The following is a 19,783-nucleotide window of genomic DNA, read 5'->3' as shown; positions in this document are numbered from 1 at the left end:
GTAAATTTAGGTAACATTTGTATTGATTCGAAGCTTTTTACTTTTTATTCTATGCAATTATGTAAGCATCCCAATCATTGGATCCCTGTGTATTACTCCCTTCGCCCCAAAATATCTAGGAGTTGAAATGAGCACATAGTTTTAGACAATTTTGAATGAGACCGTACCCTTTAATACATTTGTTTGATGTAAAAATATTCTTTTTCATATTTTTATGTGGTTGAAATTGTTTTCCAAAAATCAGTGGGCCAGGCCAGTGAATAGTAGTGAAATATAGTTTTTAATTAGTGGTCACATGCTATATTTAATAACGTGTAAGTTATTCTGAGACATATGAAAATGAGAACTGTGTCAGTTATCTTAGGACATATGGAGTATTGTTTCGAGGGAATTGATGAAGTGAGGAAATATGCAGATTTGATACTATCAATGTTATCAAATTTAACTAAAGGGGTCGTGAATCAAAACTATATGTTGGAGTTTTGTATGAACTCACATACACCAAGCTTGTTTGTTATATCGAAAATGATATCCAAATTTAGCTTGATCAAATCAGGCTTTATAATGATCAACTATACACCTATACCTCTCTTTCACTTCTTTCAAATGAAATTTTGATTTTTAATCCATGAAATTTGAAACACCAAGCTCAAAGACCTGGATCAAAACTAATAGCTACAATAGATGACACAAGCGTTTTCAACTCCTAATAAGACTGATACGTTTCTTTTAAGGATATTGAAATAAACTTTTTTAGAAGATTTCTTCCCTCAAACCAAATTGTCATCTACAACCATAACACCCAATTATGCGAAGTATCATTATCTTAAGGAACTAACAAGTGATTGATTTTGCCGATCATTAAAGTTAGCTAGCTCAAGTCAATGCTTTTTGCAGTCATATAGCTATCTTATTTCATGTGTTCATTAAAAAGGATGCTTTCAAATTTCAATAGATCGAGTTGATTATGGACCAAACAACCAATTTCATACCGATAAAAATTTACCCTAATGTCAAGTCTTAACAACCAATATTTAGCTTAACCTAATTTAATAAAGCAGACGAATAATGATAAACCATCATATTATTAGAGTTTCCGACCTAAAATTCGGTCGTCTTACAACCTCGACGACGACCGCGACAACTACAACAATAAAAGAAAATCCCGGCCAGAAACTAAAAGAAGGGGAATTCAAAGATCTGGAAGAGTAGGAGACTAGGAGTTGTGGGACTGAGAGAATTCAAAGAGACCAAATTTAATACCAAAAAAAAAAAAAAAAAAGTCCCAAAAACACTAAAATTCGTTTTGAAGAAAACTTAATAGAGAGAGAAAATTCACCGATTTCAAAGGAGAAAAGAGAAGTGAAGAAAAGAGAAAAAGAGGAGAGAGAAAATTCAATGGCGTCTTCAACTGTACAATCCATAGTAACCCCTTCAACAACAACTACTACTACTCCATTAACAACAACTACAAATCAAAATCAAAATCAAATTCCAGTAGTTCCAAATCTCCCGCCACAATCTCAACCACCTCTTTCAAATAATTTCAATCCGAAGAAGAGACCTCTTGACCATGCTTATCTTCTTCAGAGTTCTCCTTACTTTAAGATGCGTGCTTTTATCAGAGACCTTCGTCCCCTTTTTCTTCAGGTTTACTCTTCTTTACTTTTTTTATTTTCTGGGTATCGTTTAATTTCTGGAAAATTGAATTTTTTTTTTCTTTGAAGTTGCTTGCTTTTCTGTTTACTTTTACTTTCCAATTGTTAATTTTTGTGGGTTGCTTGTTTTGTTGATTTGTGTAAAGTTTGAATTTCTAGGTTTTGGTTTTAATTGTTTCTCCAACTGGGTGTTGCTTGGATTTCTGTTTTCTGCCAAAATTTGAACTTTAATTTGTTTTTAATCAAATTAAATTTTGCGGGGCGAATTTTTTTTGAGATTTTTATGGGTTTGATTGCGTCAAAGAAATGTTTATCTTCCCTAATTGCGTAAAGGTGCATGAGCGAGAGTGTAGTTCTTGGTAATGTGCCTGGAATTGGATTATTTCGCAATTTTAGGTTTATTTGATTTTTGGTCATGTTAATTATTGAAATTGATTATTGGAGTTTTAATAAGATCATATGAATTCAATGTGGATTCAGTGAGCTAATTTAATGCTTTGTATCTGCTGAGAGTTGATTATCAAATGTTCGTGTTTGTTTATTAGTATAAGTCTATTTAAGTATTTACAAGTCATAAATTCAATGGTCCGAGTAACTTAGCTTGCATTTTTGTTCGTAAAAAATCTGAATTGAAACTCTAGGTACAAGATGCATAATGCAATAATGCACTATCTTTCCGAGGAAGTGTTTTTTCTACTATATTAGTCTAATTGCAAATCCGGGTTTCTGAGGGTTTGATGTGGGTGCAATCCATGCCATTTTCATTCGTGAATAATTTGTTTTTGCAAGATTGCGTCTACCCCTTGATTTGAGCCGTTCTTTAAGTGATCATCCATACTTCTGGTTTGCACGAGTATTAGATATTTTACTGTCAACCAACACTAACCTCCACTTTGACAGTCTATTTATTCTTTTGTAATTGACATAATTAGGAAATAATTAAAGCGTATCCTGTTTATGATTTTCTTTCCTGAGCTGTTTAATTGAATTAGTGGTCATGACTGATGAAGTTACCTAAGCTAGGAAAGGTGTTGCAGAATTGGAAAGAGAATTAGATTTTATGATGTATGTGTAGATATTACTTAATATGAAATGGTCGTGGCGCCCCATGGGTGTACTTGTAACTGAACCTTCCATTGATGTCCATTAGTACTCGTTGGTCAATTTTATAGCTCATGCTCGTTTTTGGATTTTCTGATCCAGAAACTGTTATGAGCAATTTTTTCATGTTTACAAATTTCTGTCCAACTTCTTCAATGTTTAGTCAAAACGAATATTAGATCAACCACTGCGGATAGAGTCTCTCTTCTTTTCTTTGTTGAATGAATTTCTTTGGAGGATGCTACAGATTTTCTGTATGGATGTGTGCTGGCTGCCTTGACATAATGTTTTTCTTTTTGTTTTGTAGTTAATCAGCATAAGTCCTGTAGAATATGCTATACTCTGTTAGGTTTATCGCACACTAATCCTCAGTGATTCTCTTGGTGAGAGCAATGCAACTCTTTAACCTTGTTTTTCAATATACTCCCTAAAGAGTAATTGAACTGGTTCTAAGTTGATTTGTAGTTTGTTTTTCAATATGATATTTGAACTTGAACTCTTTGACACTTGAACTAGACTTCTGATATACAAGGCCCTTGAGATGAGGTCTTACCATTATACCTGAAATACAAGGCCCTTGAGATGAGGTCTTACCATTATACCTGTTGCCTCAGATTTAATTAGTACTGTGATACCAGTTTGCCTCAAAAGTTTTTATCATAGATCCTTTTTTTAGTGTGCTGATAACTATGTATGATCATAATAAGACACTGATGTCTTTTCTTTTCTATGTTGAAGGTTCTCCGTGCCCCTGACTTTCAAAACTGTGAAGCTGCTCGCAAGATCCAAGAAAGTATGATAATCTCTCTTCATCTTTAGCTCAGATGTTAAAAGTTTAGCCTCTGCAGTAACTATTTATGTGTTGTATGCAAAGTATTCAATCTTGTTTGCCTTTTGTATCACTTCCTTTGTTCTATCAAATGCTACTGCGGACTGCCTTTTTCTCCCTCCCCCTTTCTTGAGGCGACTTTGGTGGTGAAGAAGTTTGCAGATGACCCTAAATATAGGTCCTACTTTGGTAGCTTAAACCTTGTAATACCATTTACGTTGGTCTCCAACTCTTTACACCTTAAATAAAATGATTGTTCACACCTTTGCCTTTCTTCTGGGTGATAAGTGTTCTAGAGAAATTTTGTAGACTCACACGTATGCCTTACTTTTGATTAATGAGTGATCAAGACTTTTATTTTCCGTTTTAACAAGTTTGTAACTTGTTTCTTTCTTTGCTGACCACTTGCTACCTTTGGTAAATCTTATGAAGTACTTATTAAATCAACTATAAACTTGCAGAAATGACGCTTATGGTAGAGTTATGTAGACACCAGACAGCGGAGAAGGTACCGCTAGCTAAGTGCAACAGCGGAGCAGGAAATGTTGATTTCACTAACGAGAAACAGGGAGGGCCTGTGCAGAAGCCTGCTGATCAGCCATCACAAGAAAAGCGCTTCCCAGTAGGAAATAATCTTGAAAAGCCAACGCATGGCAGTACCCGGATCACGGGAACTTACATTGTTGGTGGTTCAGCATTTGGCTGGAATTTCATCACATTCCATGGAACTAAACCTGAGTATTATGGCAGAACCAAGGAGTCATTTCGGGCTGGTAAATGAGTTATTTTCTCGACTGTTGGAAGGTTATGGTGTCTTATCTAGGGCTACTAATATTGATCAAGCCAGCATCTGTATTCTGTACTCTAGTTCTTCCATCGTTTTTTGGTGGGTCAAATTTTTGAAGGCTTGCTCCCTTTTTTTTTTTTTTTTTCTTTTTCTTTGGATCTAGAAACTAGCTCCCATTGCTAATCTCTTGTATATTAGGCTATCAACTTGTGGAGTGTGACTTTCTATTTAGTTGCTGTAGGAGTTAAATTTGGCGACTTGGTTTGTTTTAGAATGATCTGGTTTGAATATCCTCATCAATTTGGTAAATGGATTAATTGCAATTTATAATTTGTAACCTTTTTCCTACCAAAACATTTTCTTATATTTTTTTATATTTTTAATTTCCCTTCTTATAAATCACAATAATCTTAGATATCTCCATATAAATACTTGGTAGCGATTATGGCATGTTAAGACTTTTTTTCTCTTCTCGTTCCTTCTATATTAGGGGCATGCTTGGATTGGGGGTAATACATTAAGGGGTTGTAAAAGTCAAACAAAGAAAATTAAATGTAATTAAAGATAATGTTAAAGACTACTTTGGTTGATTTCAGCTTCAACAAGAGCATTCAGATCTCCAATGCAGTAGTGAGATGCAGAAACGTCGTCATACATTAGATACTCCACATTAAAACATCAAGTACAACCTCGGTCCTTAGGTTACTTCTATAGGAAGGAATGAGAGTATGTTTCCTAATAGAGCATCAGGTTAACTGGTGATTCTATCTTCTTCTTCTAACAGTATAGCATTACTACCATCCCCTTTTTTCAGTCGTTTAATGGGCCTAATAATATATCAGAAAATAATTAATCAATGTGTTTGAAATTGAAACCCTAATTCGATCAAAATTAAAACGAGTTAGGGACATTCTCGGGTTCGAGTCAGGTTCAGTTCAAGTCAATAATTTACGAGTTACAATTAGGTCGGGTCAATCTCGAGTTAAAATCGGGTCACCATTTTTCCGGATTCAGACGGGTCGATTAATAATCGGGTTCATGTTGGTATTTCGGGTTGGGTCAGCTTTTGACAGCTCTAGAGTAATTATTAAATCAATTCCAATCCTTTAAATTAGGCCCATATATAGCTGAAAGTCCAGACCATTATATATATATATATAGAGCATTTTGAGGGTTAAAGATTAATTGTTGTTACTTTTTTTAGATTAAGCTAATTTTTCCAAATATTTTGGCCTGCTTATCTTTTTCTCCAAGGTAATTTTGTTCATAGTATAGTTTACAAAGAATTTTCTATTGGAACAACAAACATAAAAGATTATGGTGATCCGTACCACTCTCACGAAGCATACTATGTATGTTTTTTTGGTTGTTGTTATTGTTATTGATTCTTTAATCATATTATTATCATTATTACGGAGTATTATTATACTATTAGGGTTTTTGTTTGTTGTTAGGGTCTCCCAAAAAAAATTAATTCATTATAGTATTAGGGTTTTAACTTCTTTTGTGTACTACACATTATTTGACAATCAAGAATTAATTAGTGATTGATGGCTTAATTTGTTGGTAATGATGATACGTGATTTAGGAAATTTTGGAGTTGGAGGAGTAAGAATGTCCGTATTCCCGTCAATGTCTCTAGTGCGCCCGTTCAAAGACGTGCTATATCAAATCACTGCAATGTTTCTGCTCAGAATCGTGCCCCATTGAATCAAACGTATGTACACATGAACATTCTCGATTTAATTACTACCTCCGTTACAAGTTATGTGCAACAATTTGATATAAAACAGAGAGAAAAATGTCTAATCGTTGCACATAACCTGTAACGGAGGTAGTATTAGTTTTTTTTTTTTTTTGTTTATATCATAGATCATAAAAAGAATTACTAATGACTTTCAGGTCAAGCATTGATGAACCATCATCAGGTACGCAACTTATTTTTTTTTTAAGTGTTATCTACTTTTTTTTTTTTTTTTTTTTTTCCTCCTTTTAATTTTACCGTGTTTTATTTCCTCTTTATTTAGTGTGGTTCGTAGTTTGGATTCTGGGTATACTTGGTTTATCTAGCGTTGCAGTCTATGACCCTTTTAAGGGGTACGTAATACAGCTTATTTTTATCCTTCTCTCTATCCGAAAATAATAGTCACGTTACATTGTTACAGTGACCCTTTATAACTAAGTAGACTGTAGACTTCACCATTTCCTTAGTTATTAATTAAAGGTTTTTCATACTCTGTATTTACTATTTAGTACACGTGACTATTATTTCTGAAATAAATAAAGTATTACTTGCTGATTAGAATTTTGTATGCAATTACACAGGGTGAACGACAAAATAGAAGCAAGAAGAAACTCGAAAAGGTTTAAGCTATATCATTTTACCTCCTGAATTTGAAGTCCTAGATGGGGCAAATAGTTATTGCTTCTTTTAGGATTGCATTCTTTTCGCGTAATTTTTTTATTTTATTTTTATCACGAAGCATAAGTTCTTATAAGAGTAGATAAGTCAACATAAAACAGCCTTGAAATTAAAATAAGTTAAGAAATAATTATGCTTTTTTGTGGCAATACTGATTAATACTATTTATAATTAAGTATATACAGGGAGGAGATGGATGCACAAATAAGAAGGTCAGGATACATTTTTTTATCAATAACCTCGGCAATTACTTTACAGTCTACTTGAATAATGTCTGATTCAAACTCATTCTTTTGTGTTAGGGAAGTTGAAGCGGAGGTCCAAAAACTCAGAAGTGATATGACAAAAGAAATCGAGGCAAAGATCCAAAGGGAAATGGAGCTGAATCAAAGGGAACAACGGGCTAATGAAGCACCCGTCAAAGTCTCATGGACGAAGGCTATTGTTAGAGCATTTTTCCTGGACTACTAGGGACTTATTGGTAGTAGCTGCGATTTGTTAGATTTTAAGGAAACAGAGGAAGTACTACGTAGAATTTCAAGACTTTAGAGTCATGAGTCGAGGAATTGACTATAAGTTCGAGTTTATAGGGGGCTTACACTACTTACATTTTTCCCCTGTTAGATGCTGATTAAATTACGCGAATAAAATGTTTCATCTGCAAGTCAAACTGAATAACAATAACAGATTAATAACGAGTCTGAACCTTGATATTGAAACTTTCATTGGATATATATGTTAAAGAAAGGCATTGCCCACACAATTGTAACAAGACTTGATGGAGAAACGGAAGCCATTATTTACTTCCGTAAATATAAGCTGAAAACTTGAGTTTTTTAGTTCAAAAACCACCCAAACCACATATTTACTGTACACAAATTACAAGTTTATAGGATTTTGATGCCTTGCACTTGCAAACTCTCCAAGGAGAATGTGGGACAAGCTAATCAACCTATTAAAATTTTTGACAGCTGAAATTTTTCGTCTGAGAAGCTGCAAAGGAGGCAAAAATCTTCGGACAAGAGAATCACTGCATTGCCTTCTCCTCAATTTCAAAACTCACGTTTTAAGACCTTTTTCTGGGGAGGGCATGCTTCATTCAGTATTAATTCATTGCTGCACAAGGTTTCTGATTATTTTGCATCTCTGACATCCCTTTTCGCTTCAAGGGTAGTGCCCTCTTTCAGAGCCTCTTGTGCCTCGTTTTCCATTCCAAGGGCAAAAAGAGCAGAAGCTTGAAGATATGAAGCAATGTGCCAGACAGGTGAAATCACTTGAGCTTGCATTGCATCTTCTAAAGCTTCCTGTGGCATGTCGCTCATAAGATGTGAGAGACTGCGGCGTGCAAGGACTGTTGGAGAAATCATCCCACCATCAACGAACTGCACATAGTGAAAAAGGGCTCAGTTGTTAAGGCGCAAATTATCAGAGCAAATGAGCACATTGAATTAAGCAGTCAGGAGCATAAAACAGGTCTTCGGTCATCAATTTCTGCAGGCTACTCCCTCCCTCCATATTTATTCTCTGGTTAGGCTGTCATGCACAAATATATACAGAAAAAAATAACTAGGAGGGTGTGCCAACATCGTTTGATTTGGAAAAAAATTCTAGTTGATCAGAGCAAGATCTGAGGGGGTTAATTGGGAAGTAACCCACTATCAATAGGGATTGGATTTGTCAATCATTTCATAACGCTTTGAACCCAACGAACATTTTTTTTTTAAGAAACCCCAACAAATTAGTAAGAGCTCATGTAGGCTTGTAAAAGACAATAATAATAAATTTGGATAGAGTTGTAAAAAGGAAAAATAGGATTCCATTTTCACTGCTCACTAGGGGCGGAGATTTCCATAGAGAAGCAAATTCAGGAAATCCGAAAAAAGTAGGGGTAGAGAGAAAACTTAAAATTCCCAGGTCTTGGAAAATGTTTTAGCCATTTAATCTTAACCACTGCGACTCAAAAAATCTTCCTCCAGAGCATTCTTCCTGGCTATATATCCCAAGCTACCAAGATTGACAGCAGAAAAAACAAAAACTTATCTAGACTCGATATTTACACCATCATATAGGTGTATCAGTAGCAATAAAACACACGAAACAAATAACTGACACATACTCATGGTTTACACTCAGAATTCCTATCTGATACACCAAGAAATGGAAATCAAATCATGCTAAACATGTAGAAATCATCAAACATGCTAGGAAGGAAAATCCACCTGTGTGTATCGTTCTATTGCTGACTTAAAATCTTTCTGCTTGAAGTTACTATCACCTTTCTTCTTTGATTCCAAAGATTGCTGCATTTGGTCAGTCCACATCTGAAAGGAGAGCTGCAGTATATGGAAATCCATGATAAGCTACTCATCAAGGATATTTAAATATGCATATAAACAGCCCTTACCTCCACTAAGAAAAGGATAGTAAAATGGATTAAATTAAAGCCAAATAATTACCAAACAGAGATACAGGCTTTAGAAGAGTTTATACTGTTTCCAACCAAATATAATTTAAGAAGTTATACGATCCATAAATTTAAGAGTTTATACTGTTACGGTAGGCCAGTGACAGCCAGTATAAAACTTCGTCACATCCCATGACATGAGCCAAACAGATATTTTCGTGGGGGCGTTCCCTACTCAGCGACGCGCTGCACTTCCTAGACCCGGGTGTAGTGATAAGTATGCAAGGGTTGCTAGGTCGTCGCCCAGAAGCGACGCGCCACATTGCCCGAGTGTGGTGTCAAATGAGCAAGGGCGTGCCATTGGGGCGTTCCCTACTGAGCGACGCGCTGCACTTCCCAGACCCGGGTGCAGTGATAAGTATGTAAGGGTTGCTAGGTCGTCGCCCAGAAGCGACGCGCCATATTGCCCAATTGTGGTGTCAAATAATCAAGGGCTTGGAGTTGGGATCAGGAGGGAGCGTGGGAGAAAAGAATTTAGTTTGCGGATTGGTTCTTGGAATGTGGGGTCTCTTACGGGAAAATCAGCAGAATTGGTAGAAGTAATGAAAAGACGACGCGTGAACATCATGTGCCTCCAAGAGACAAGATGGACGGGAGAAGGAGCTCGAGGCTTGGTTTTGGGGTATAAGGTATGGTATGTTGGGCAAGAAACGAGCCACAGAACAAGGAATGGTGGAGCTAGGAACGGAGTTGGTGTGGTTCTCGATGAGAGGTTGGCAAAAGAGGTGATCGAGGTCTATCGGAAGAACGATAGGTTGATAAGGCTGAAGTTGCTATGTGGCAAGGAGATTGTGAATGTTATCAGTGCTTATGCTCCCCAAGTGGGTTTAGATGCAGAAGAGAAACGACAATTTTGGGAGGACCTAGACGAGGTGGTGCAGGGTGTCCACCACTCAGAGAAGTTATATATTGGAGGGGATCTAAATGGGCACGTTGGGGCGAGCCGAGATGGCTATGAGAGTGTCCATGGAGGCTTTGGGTATGGGCAGAGGGACGCCGGTGGTGAAGCTATTATGGATTTTGCCCAATCATATGATTTAATTTTGGCTAATACTTGGTTTAAGAAGAGGGATTCACACTTGATAACTTTTCGGAATGGAGCAAATGCAACTCAAATAGACTTCCTGCTCACAAGGAGCATAGATAGACAAAGTTGCATAAACTGTAAGGTTATCCCAGGGGAGAGTGTGGTCACCCAACACCGGCTATTGGTAATGACTATTCGTCTGAAAGAGAAGGCGAAGAAAAAAGTTAGACAAGAAGAACCAAGGATAAGATGGTGGACCCTAAGGGATGCAAAAGCTAAGGTTTTTACAGAAAAGGTAATTGAAGAAGCGGATTGGGATGGAGAGGTGGATCCGGACATGACTTGGTTACGAATGAAGAACTGTTTCCTAAGAGTGGCCAAAGAGGTCTTAGGGGAAGTAAGGGGAAGAACTTCGGTACAGAGAGATACTTCGTGGTGGAATGAAGAGGTGAAAGCAGTAATTAAGCAAAAAAGGGAATGCTATCAAGCCTTAGGAAAATGTAGGAGTGATGAAACCTTTGCAGCGTATAAGGAGGCTAAGAGCAAGGCAAAGGCAGCTGTTCGCCAAGCAAAAGAAAAGGCATATCAGGAGGTTTATGAAAAGCTTGATTCCAAGGAGGGAGAAAGGATCATTTATAAGATGGCAAAGAGAAGACAAGAGGCAAGGAAGGATATTGGCATGGTGAAGTGTGTCAAAGATAAGAACCAAATGGTCCTAGTGCAAGAGGAGGGCATCAAGGACAGGTGGAAGGGGTACTTCGATGAATTATTTAATGGAAGTAATGGAGTTGTGATAGGAGATACCTCTATGAGTGATGAAGAAATCAACATGGAGTATGTGCGAAGGATTAGGAGAGTAGAGGTGGAGATTGCACTGAGGAAGATGAAACCTAAGAAGGCGGTTGGCCCTGATGGGGTACCGATAGAGGTGTGGAGGTGTTTGGGTAAGATTGGTATTGATTGGTTAACAAACCTTTTCAACAAGATATGGACGGCTACAAGGATCCCACAAGATTGGAGGAAGAGCACCTTGGTCCCGGTTTATAAAAACAAAGGAGACGCTCAAGATTGTTCTAACTATCGAGGAATTAAGCTTATGAGCCATACTATGAAGTTGTGGGAAAGGGTGATTGAACAAAGGTTGAGGGCATGCACAAGCATTTCAGATAACCAATTTGGTTTTATGCCTGGGAGATCTACTATGGAGGCAATCCATTTGATAAGACAAATGATGGAGTTTTATAGGGTAAAGAAGAAAGATCTTCATATGGTCTTTATTGATTTAGAGAAGGCATATGACAAGGTGCCAAGAGAGATACTTTGGTGGGCAATGTTGAAGAAAGGTATCCCACGAAGGTATGTAGACCTAGTTAAGGATATGTATCGGGATGTGTCAACAAATGTGAGGACATGCGGAGGGTTGACAAAAGATTTCCCTATTACAATCGGATTGCATCAAGGGTCTGCATTAAGCCCTTTTCTTTTTGCAACGGTTCTAGATGAATTAACTAGACCAATTCAAGATGAGGTTCCATGGTGTATGCTGTTCGCAGATGATATCGTTTTGGTGGATGAGACTAAGGATGGGGTTAATGTCAAGTTGGAGCAATGGAGGCAAAGGTTGGAATCTAGAGGGTTTAAGCTAAGTCGGAGTAAGACTGAATATTTGGTATGTCGTTTTGGCACTCAGAGGGGGACAAGCAATGAAGTGGTGAGTTTGGATGGAAAGGATTTGACCATGAGTGAATGTTTTAAGTACCTAGGGTCGATCATCCAGAAGAATGGTGACATTGATCAAGACGTGACCCACAGGATTAAGTCAGGGTGGCTTAAATGGAGAGCGGCCACGGGAGTGTTATGCGACCGCAGCATTCCCTTAAAGTTGAAGGGAAAATTCTACAGGACTGCCATAAGACCAGTGTTGCTCTATGGTACAGAATGTTGGCCTTCTAAGAAAGAGCATATTAAAAAGATGGAGGTTACGGAAATGCGCATGTTAAGGTGGATGTGTGGAAACACTTTAAGAGATAGAATCAGAAATGAGGTTATTCGCAAGAAAGTAGGTGTGGCGGGCATTGTAGATAAATTAAGGGAAAATCGTCTGCGTTGGTTTGGACATGTAAGACGGAGACCCGAGGGTGCACCGGTGCGAAGAGTGGAAGAGTGGGACCATGGAGGGATTAAACGAGGAAGAGGGAGACCAAAGATGACTTGGTTGGAAGGAGTGAGGAAGGATATGAAGTGCATGGATTTACGTGAGGATGAAGTTTTGGATCGTAAGGGATGGAGGAGAAAGATTTATGTTGATGACTACACGGAATAATCAAATTTGGTTCATGTTAGCCGACCCCACTTTTGGGATTAAGGCTTTGATTGATTGATTGATTGAGATTGCCGAAATATGCCAGGCATACTTTGAATGAACTTGAGAACAAACTCTTGACATGACTGACAACACAGTCCATACCCATCATTTGAGTCTATTTGGATTTCAAAGCAAAGAAATAACCATGAGCTAGACTTCTCCTTAATTCAGGAACAAATCATGGAGCTGAACATGAAGAAGTGTTGATACATGCCCTATTATTGCCTAATAAGAGCACTAAGTGATCAGAAAAGCCAAAAATCTGAAAAGTCTCATCGACATGGTACATTATATTTATATGTCATCAACTGCTAATTTTCAACAAGCAGTTAATAGTCTCGTGCATATAGGCTGGTTGAAGGTAAAGCTGCATACATCATGACTTCCCATTGTTGTAATTTCTCATACTACATCAAATGACAATTACAACACTGATATTATTAGATTCAATCTGCTGTAGATAGACTGAATAAAGCAATTTATTGAATTTCCCTGAAGACTGAAGAGCATTACTTTAAAAAGGAAATATATTTTGCCATAACTTCAAAGTATCTAGTGCAAAGACTGAGAGTAGAGACAGCAGATGACAATTAAATCAAATATAGAATAAAAATAACCACAAAAACAAACCTCGTTCGCCACTCCTTCATCATCTTTATAACCAAGTGACTCCAAAATTTCATGAATGGCAGTCAAGTCCCTTCTTGCACATGCCTCACCCAGAGCAGATAAAGGCAAGGATAATGCACTGTTAGGGATACCCATTAACACGTGAGAAGGAGCCTGCATAATGAATTGATAGAATTAAATTACGATATCATGGAACTTGCATAAGTGGGTACATGTAAGTATGTAAATGTTGACACAAAGACCAGCACAGTGAATGCAGTGGCAGACTGGCAGCTTAACTTAATTTATGGAAAAATTGGGTGCGGGACTGCAATTTGCTACCTAGTTCTGTGACTTTAGGCCAAAATAAACCACTTTAGCGCACTAATTTGCAATTTCCATTTTAAAAGAAGAGAGAGAAGAAAAAAGGGGGGGGGGGGGGGGGTTGTCAGTAGCGAATTAATAGTGGTTTTTGTTTCCATAATAACAAATATCCCACTTATAAAAAGAATAAATCAAGGCATTCGGCATGTCAGGAGACAGGAATAAGCAAAAACTTAACAATTGCCAAATTACAACTTAGAACAGGAGAATGGAGGCATTCCAAGAACAGTAAAGGTAACTGACCTCAATTTCCTTCTGAAGAGGCGTCAAAGCTGCAATCAGTGATCTAGTGTTTGGTCGCTCTTGTGGTTCATAATGTAAACATCGGGAAGCAAGGCGCACTAACTCAGTACCATCATCATTAGAAAATTGTCCTTCCAAACAGGAATCAGTCAGCATCTGAAGATTCCGATCCCTTATCAAGTCTAGGGCCTAAACATATGCGTAATGTATAAGATTCAATCAATCAAAGATATTTAACACATTTCATGACACTTCTCAGCAATACACAATAGTTTAACACTTTAGTCAAAAGATAAATTTATTTATCCAATAATCCAACTTATTCATGCAAACATGAACATCGCATTCCTCACCCACCGCATTTCACAGAAACAAGTAAGACAAAATATCATTCTACTAAAGATAACAGATATCTGAACAACAATGAAGAGGAAAGAGATGAATACTTACATGACTTGGTGGAATATGCTTTCCGCTAATAAGGTCGAGCAACAGAGTTCCAAAGCTATATATAACACTCTCTGGTGTTATTCTCCCTACAAGCATAAGATGATGCACAACAATAACTAAATTAGTGACCTCTAGGTAGATTACCTTCAGCTCCCACATTGCTACAAAATATTAAAATAAATAGTGATGTGACCAAATATATGTAGCCTAACAGCAAACTCTATTACGGTAATTGTTTCCTAAGTTCTATCCTCCCCCACATTAAGAACTTAACATTTTGGGAAGGGCTCTGCTCAGACCATGGTCAGTTAATTCATAGTAGTTCAGGTCACAAACATAAAACAAGCTTCCAACAGGAATTTCAGTTCAATGAGGAAGAATATTTCATTAATACACTTTGAGAGAACTAAATAGTTATTAACTCACAAGAAAAAACTCAAAATAGTTTTTATAAAAACAAATCCTTCGTCATATATATTTTACTTTTTTATTTTAATTCTTCACTCAGCTTTTGGCACATGCAGTCTAGTTCATCGGTAATTATTATTTGTTTGCAAAGCTTAGCTCATAATTGGTACGCTTTCAATGTGACAAATCACATGTAGTTGTTCTCAATATCCTAGTAGTCTACTCAATTGAAGAAAAAATCTGATAAGAAAATCCAATTTGGTGAAAACATAGTTCTTTTTTACCCCTTTTGCTTACTCCGGTTTTGATTGATGACTTAAACCTTAAATAGTTCTGCACCACAAAACAACTCAACATATATAATACCAAAATTGATATAGCCAATGTACTTAGGAGTTAGGAAAAGCAGACTCCTAAAGCGCCTTAATTTCAACCCTTGTCCTTCAAGCAGCATAAAGCAGAACAATATTGCTAGGAACTAAACTGAAAACCAAATTTCCTAATCACCCATTCACCCCAACTCTTCCATTGCAGCTCTTCCATTGCAAGTCTTCCCAAGTTCAACATGTTATTGAGCAGCTAACCAAGATATCAAACCTAAAAGAACAATAATGTCTAATATTGAAAAGAAAACTCCACAATAACAACCCCCAAATAGAAAATGGGACATGACTTGAGTCTTTCCATCATAATAGAAGATAAGTGAAAGAGGAGAGGAAAAAGATCATAATTTACCAGTTCTTAAATACTCCGGAGGAGTAAATGCCAGATTTGTACTATAACTTTTCCCATCTCTGCTATTTTTCATCAAGCCAAAGCAAGAAAGCCTGGGATTACAATCCTGCAAGTTTTCAATAAATGATTTGAAGAATATCGAAAGAAATACTAGTACAATGAATTAGATTCATAGAATAATGACAGAATATCAGTGAATTATTTACCCCATCAAATAGAATTCTGTAAGCATTGAGGTCATGATAAAGGGATCGTCCTCTGCTCGTACAATATTCCAAAGCTTGAGCAAGATGTAGGACAACCCTCAACCGCATTGCCCACTTCATTGGCTGTGCATCCCCTACCAAAGTGAGTAACAATGAACAAATCAAAATACATAAGAAAAAAAAAAAAACCCTAATTTAGGGAAGAAAATAGTTTTGCAGGTGGCATTGCATACAATGGGTCTTTATATAACCTTAATTGTGGAGACAAAGGATTTAAACCTAATTCTGCCATTCAGGTTAAGAATGTAAGGTGAGAAGCAGTTTTACAGACTTTCAACATAGCACAGCCTTCATTTGAGGAAAAAAAAACAGCCATTAGCTCTAATAAATTAACAAGCACGTGATTAGCAAGAACATTTATGAAGCTGCTAACTCATCCTTATAAGAAGATATGGGGAAAAGAGAAGGGGGGAAGGGGGCGGCATCAATGGGTACAGGCCAGATGAGCTTGAACCAGAATATTGCATATTTGCATGACACTGTTATCAAGAACTATATGTAAGGCTGTAAGCACCCCACAAAGCTCACTAAAACAACACAGCCACACAGGCCACATACTTACAATGGAAAAGATGTTTTGCAAGGGTACTGTTGGGCATGTACTCAGCCACAAGTAGCCTTTCATCATTTTCACAACAACAGCCAAGCAGATTTGCCAACTTCTGGTTACGCAGCTGACCAACAGACCGAGCTTCTTCCTGAACATGAGAAAGAAGGACCAGGAACACGGATTCAGCAAAGCAATAAATGCTTATATAACAATTCTAGCTAAGGAAGATGAAACAAAGGAAACTAAGCTAAACTAACACAAATTATACACACTGAAACTTTTGCCACGTAAATGTCACATACTCCGTACAAACTAAAAAGCTTATTGCAGACAAGGTGGGCACAGACAAGAATATCATATTAGGTGACAATTGGACAGATAATTTAAAGTGACAGCAGAGCATCGATTCAAACAATCAACTTTAACTCTTCATTATGCTACAAATGATGTCAAACGATCAGTACTCCAGCTATGGTATGGACAGTTGACACTTCATTTTGGACAAGTGGACAACACGATGGAAAAAATTTCATAGTATAGCAAAATAAAAACTTGGAAAAGTACCAGTGTGGCAATGTCTAACAGTGATACTTGAGTCCGGACAACATATCTTATATGACCTTGGTTAAGGACTAAGGAGTTCAATTTCAAATGTGACTTTTGGAACAGATTGTAATTGGACTCCTTAACTAAGCTCTACAACATAATTTTGTTTTCAGGAATTAAATAGTAATATATATTACCTAAGCCATTAATTCTGAGCTAACATAGTGCCGCCATACACAATTCAGTAAGTCTTCTCTCTCAAGAAAGTAACTTTATAATCAGAGAGAAAACGAGAGCAGATAAATAACATGCCAATCATCTGGTAATTCACTATGTACATTAGATTAAAATTTCAAACATAAGCGCCTACTAAAGCATGAAAAAAGTCAAAGAACTACTCGTATGAAAGGTAAAGCATGGTAGGTTTGGATCGAAGGACGATAAGAGAGCTTCCTTACCAAAAATTGGCGAGAGTCAGGCCATGCACTTCTATTAAAACGCTTAACGACAATTCTTGTCTGGTTCTCTAGTTTCCCTTTATACACCACATTTGGGGCCTTTTCACCATGTTCAGATACAATGTTCTCAACTGCAAAGCCTGATGTTGCATTTTTAAGTTGTTCATATGTGAACTCGCGGAATGTGAGTAACCCAAGTCCATTATCATCCTCATTACCTGTCCCAAAACATGATCACCAATCAACACAAAAATTCTCAAAAAAAAAAACACACACAAACACATCAAGAAAATGACTATGCTTAAAATGTTGAGAAACTGCTTGACCTACCAACATCAGGAGCCTCGAGCACTGCTGTCTTATTAGGTGAACCTAAGCAACACGTTCCGAGTTTAGACCCTTGAGATCCCATTTCTCTACACAGTTACCTGAAGCACAAGCAACAAATATACTTTTCTAGCATCATGCTTAAGATAATTATTCAAACATGAAAGGGGCGATTCAGAATTATTATCAAAACAGTATCCTAGTTAAATTTTCACCTAAAGCCTAAAGGCTTCTAATAAAGATAACTCATAAAATTAAAAAGTTTACTAATGCATGGTAAAATCTTTCTTTCTATTTTTCTCTCTTTCTAGTTTGTCCCATCAAAATAGCTTTTCAACTGTCACTAAATCGATTAAAGCAACAATATCATATAACCTAAACAAGTAAAAATTATAAAGATCAAACAAAGTAATCAATAAATCTAGCAACCTCACAACCATTTTCTAGTAAAATCCAAATTACAAACAAACAGAATATTTTTCTAGAAAGTTGAGGAATTGCTCACCTTTTACACACACAATCAGCTAAGACAGCTTCTTACTCCTCAATTCAGTCAATAGATTAGCTTCTAACACTTCCAAAACCCTAAAAACATGAAAAAATTTCAACAAATCATCACACCCAGATCCAAATTTCTCAAACCCAGAAAATTCTGATCAATTTTAAACAAAATTCAATCCAAAAAATAAAAGATGGGTACCTCAAAAATCAAACAAACCCCACTAAATAAATCAACTTAAATAAACCAAATTGGATCAGATCAAGCAAATGGGTCATCAAATTAATAAGTGGGGCATTGAAGATACACCCAAATAACAAAATCTAAGGAAAATCAAAGGGTTTCAGAACATGAAATCAGGGAATTTTGACAAAAAAATTGGAAGTGTTGTCCAAATTCATGGAATTTGAAGAAGAAAATAAAAGGGGGGGTCAGTCAATCAATCAATCCAAATTTTTTTGAGTAATATAGAGTATACTAAAGTGACTCCATTATTAAGAGGATAAAATGGGTGTTTATGTTTAACAATTGAAGCAAAAAAAACAGTAGAAGAAGACTAGTAGTAGGAGAGTGGCTGTAATAATTTTATGCGTTGATTTAACAGAACGGCGCCAGATAATAATTGAGATTTTGGTCAATTTTTCTGAATTGGTAGAAGAAATTAATAAGATGAAATGAAAAAAAGAGAAGAACTTTATGGGAGTTGCACGTGGGTTGTACTCATTCTTGAGATTCGAATCATTATTCTCTTTGAAGGTTAATGGCCTTTTTTTTAAGGCTATTTTTGCATTTTGTAATAATTAACTTTTCTCTTGGTAAAAGGCAAATAGGGAACTTTGGAGTTGTGAAAAAAGATCTTATTCATGCAACCTAGAGCTAGTAGCTTGTAACCTATAGCAAATGGCATTGATGATTCAACACTCGTATGTGGTCACTAATGAAAAGATAAAATGACATAAGTAAGCATGTTAATATGAAATTATGGATGTTAGATTTGAGATTAGTTTTTTTGAAAATGCATGACAAGATATGACATGAAAAAAGTCAATCAAAAAAAAAAAAAAAAAAAACTAAAACTAAGTGAGAATTGACTTATGCAGTTATGCACGTTACAATTAAGCTTATCAAAGTCACCATTTTTAGATTTTTGGCATAAAACAAGACATTAGTAGTTAGCTTGTATGTACTGTGGACTAGAACTATGACCACTTATGACATGTTAGTTCAACATGAGGCGCAACTTGACATGACACTTAATATATTTTACGTGTGAGGTGATTTTAAAAATTAAGTATAATCGTGTAAAAATGTTGATCTAGTAATATGTTGCTTGATTTAGGTTTCAAATCTTACTTAGTAAGAGTACTTAGAACATGAACATCAATAATGATATACAGCATATCCTTTTGGCTAGATGTTTGGGTTGCTCAAAGGATTCCTATTGATGCTCAAATAGCTTAAAGGATTTCTCTTCCTGAATAGGAAACAAATCCTTAACCCCAACCAAAATTTTGATTATTTTGATATTTTTTTAATGAGTAATTTAGTATATTAATAGAAGAAATGATACATGGTGGGGGTATATGTAAACAGGAAAGAAAAAATAAAAAATATACCCCTATTGATAGAAAAATTAAAGAGAGAGGGTGACACAA

General features: G+C 36.4%; 2 protein-coding genes across 3 annotated transcripts; one reads left to right on the top strand and one right to left on the bottom strand.

The window, feature by feature from the left end:
* Positions 1-1,138: 1,138 nt before the first annotated feature.
* LOC145639567 (uncharacterized) lies at positions 1,139-4,798 on the top strand. Its single transcript, XM_081690840.1, has 3 exons — positions 1,139-1,650; positions 3,498-3,552; positions 4,050-4,798. The coding sequence occupies exons 1-3, from the start codon at positions 1,399-1,401 to the stop codon at positions 4,367-4,369; spliced, it is 627 nt and encodes a 208-aa protein (XP_081546966.1). The 5' UTR covers positions 1,139-1,398; the 3' UTR covers positions 4,370-4,798.
* Positions 4,799-7,504: 2,706 nt separating this feature from the next.
* On the bottom strand, positions 7,505-18,841 carry LOC145639566 (serine/threonine-protein kinase BSK3-like). 2 transcript variants are annotated; one of them, XM_081690838.1, is made up of 12 exons: positions 18,330-18,841; positions 18,135-18,214; positions 17,633-17,730; positions 17,303-17,520; positions 16,311-16,446; positions 15,689-15,822; positions 15,483-15,588; positions 14,340-14,425; positions 13,890-14,078; positions 13,284-13,436; positions 9,017-9,130; positions 7,505-8,179 (listed from the first exon to the last, which is right to left on the bottom strand). In XM_081690838.1, the coding sequence occupies exons 3-12, from the start codon at positions 17,712-17,714 to the stop codon at positions 7,931-7,933; spliced, it is 1,467 nt and encodes a 488-aa protein (XP_081546964.1). In that variant the 5' UTR covers positions 17,715-17,730; positions 18,135-18,214; positions 18,330-18,841; the 3' UTR covers positions 7,505-7,930. The 2 variants fall into 2 exon arrangements, with proteins under 2 accessions (XP_081546964.1, XP_081546965.1); XM_081690839.1 differs by lacking the exon at positions 18,330-18,841 and having other exon boundaries at positions 18,135-18,318.
* Between the last annotated feature and the right edge of the window lie 942 nt (positions 18,842-19,783).

This window comes from Chenopodium album, chromosome 7, assembly GCF_948465745.1.
Source record: "Chenopodium album chromosome 7, dcCheAlbu1.1, whole genome shotgun sequence".
Lineage (NCBI taxonomy): Eukaryota > Viridiplantae > Streptophyta > Magnoliopsida > Caryophyllales > Amaranthaceae > Chenopodium > Chenopodium album.
Note: the sequence above shows the minus strand (reverse complement) of the source record. Positions and strands in the feature narration are given on the sequence as shown.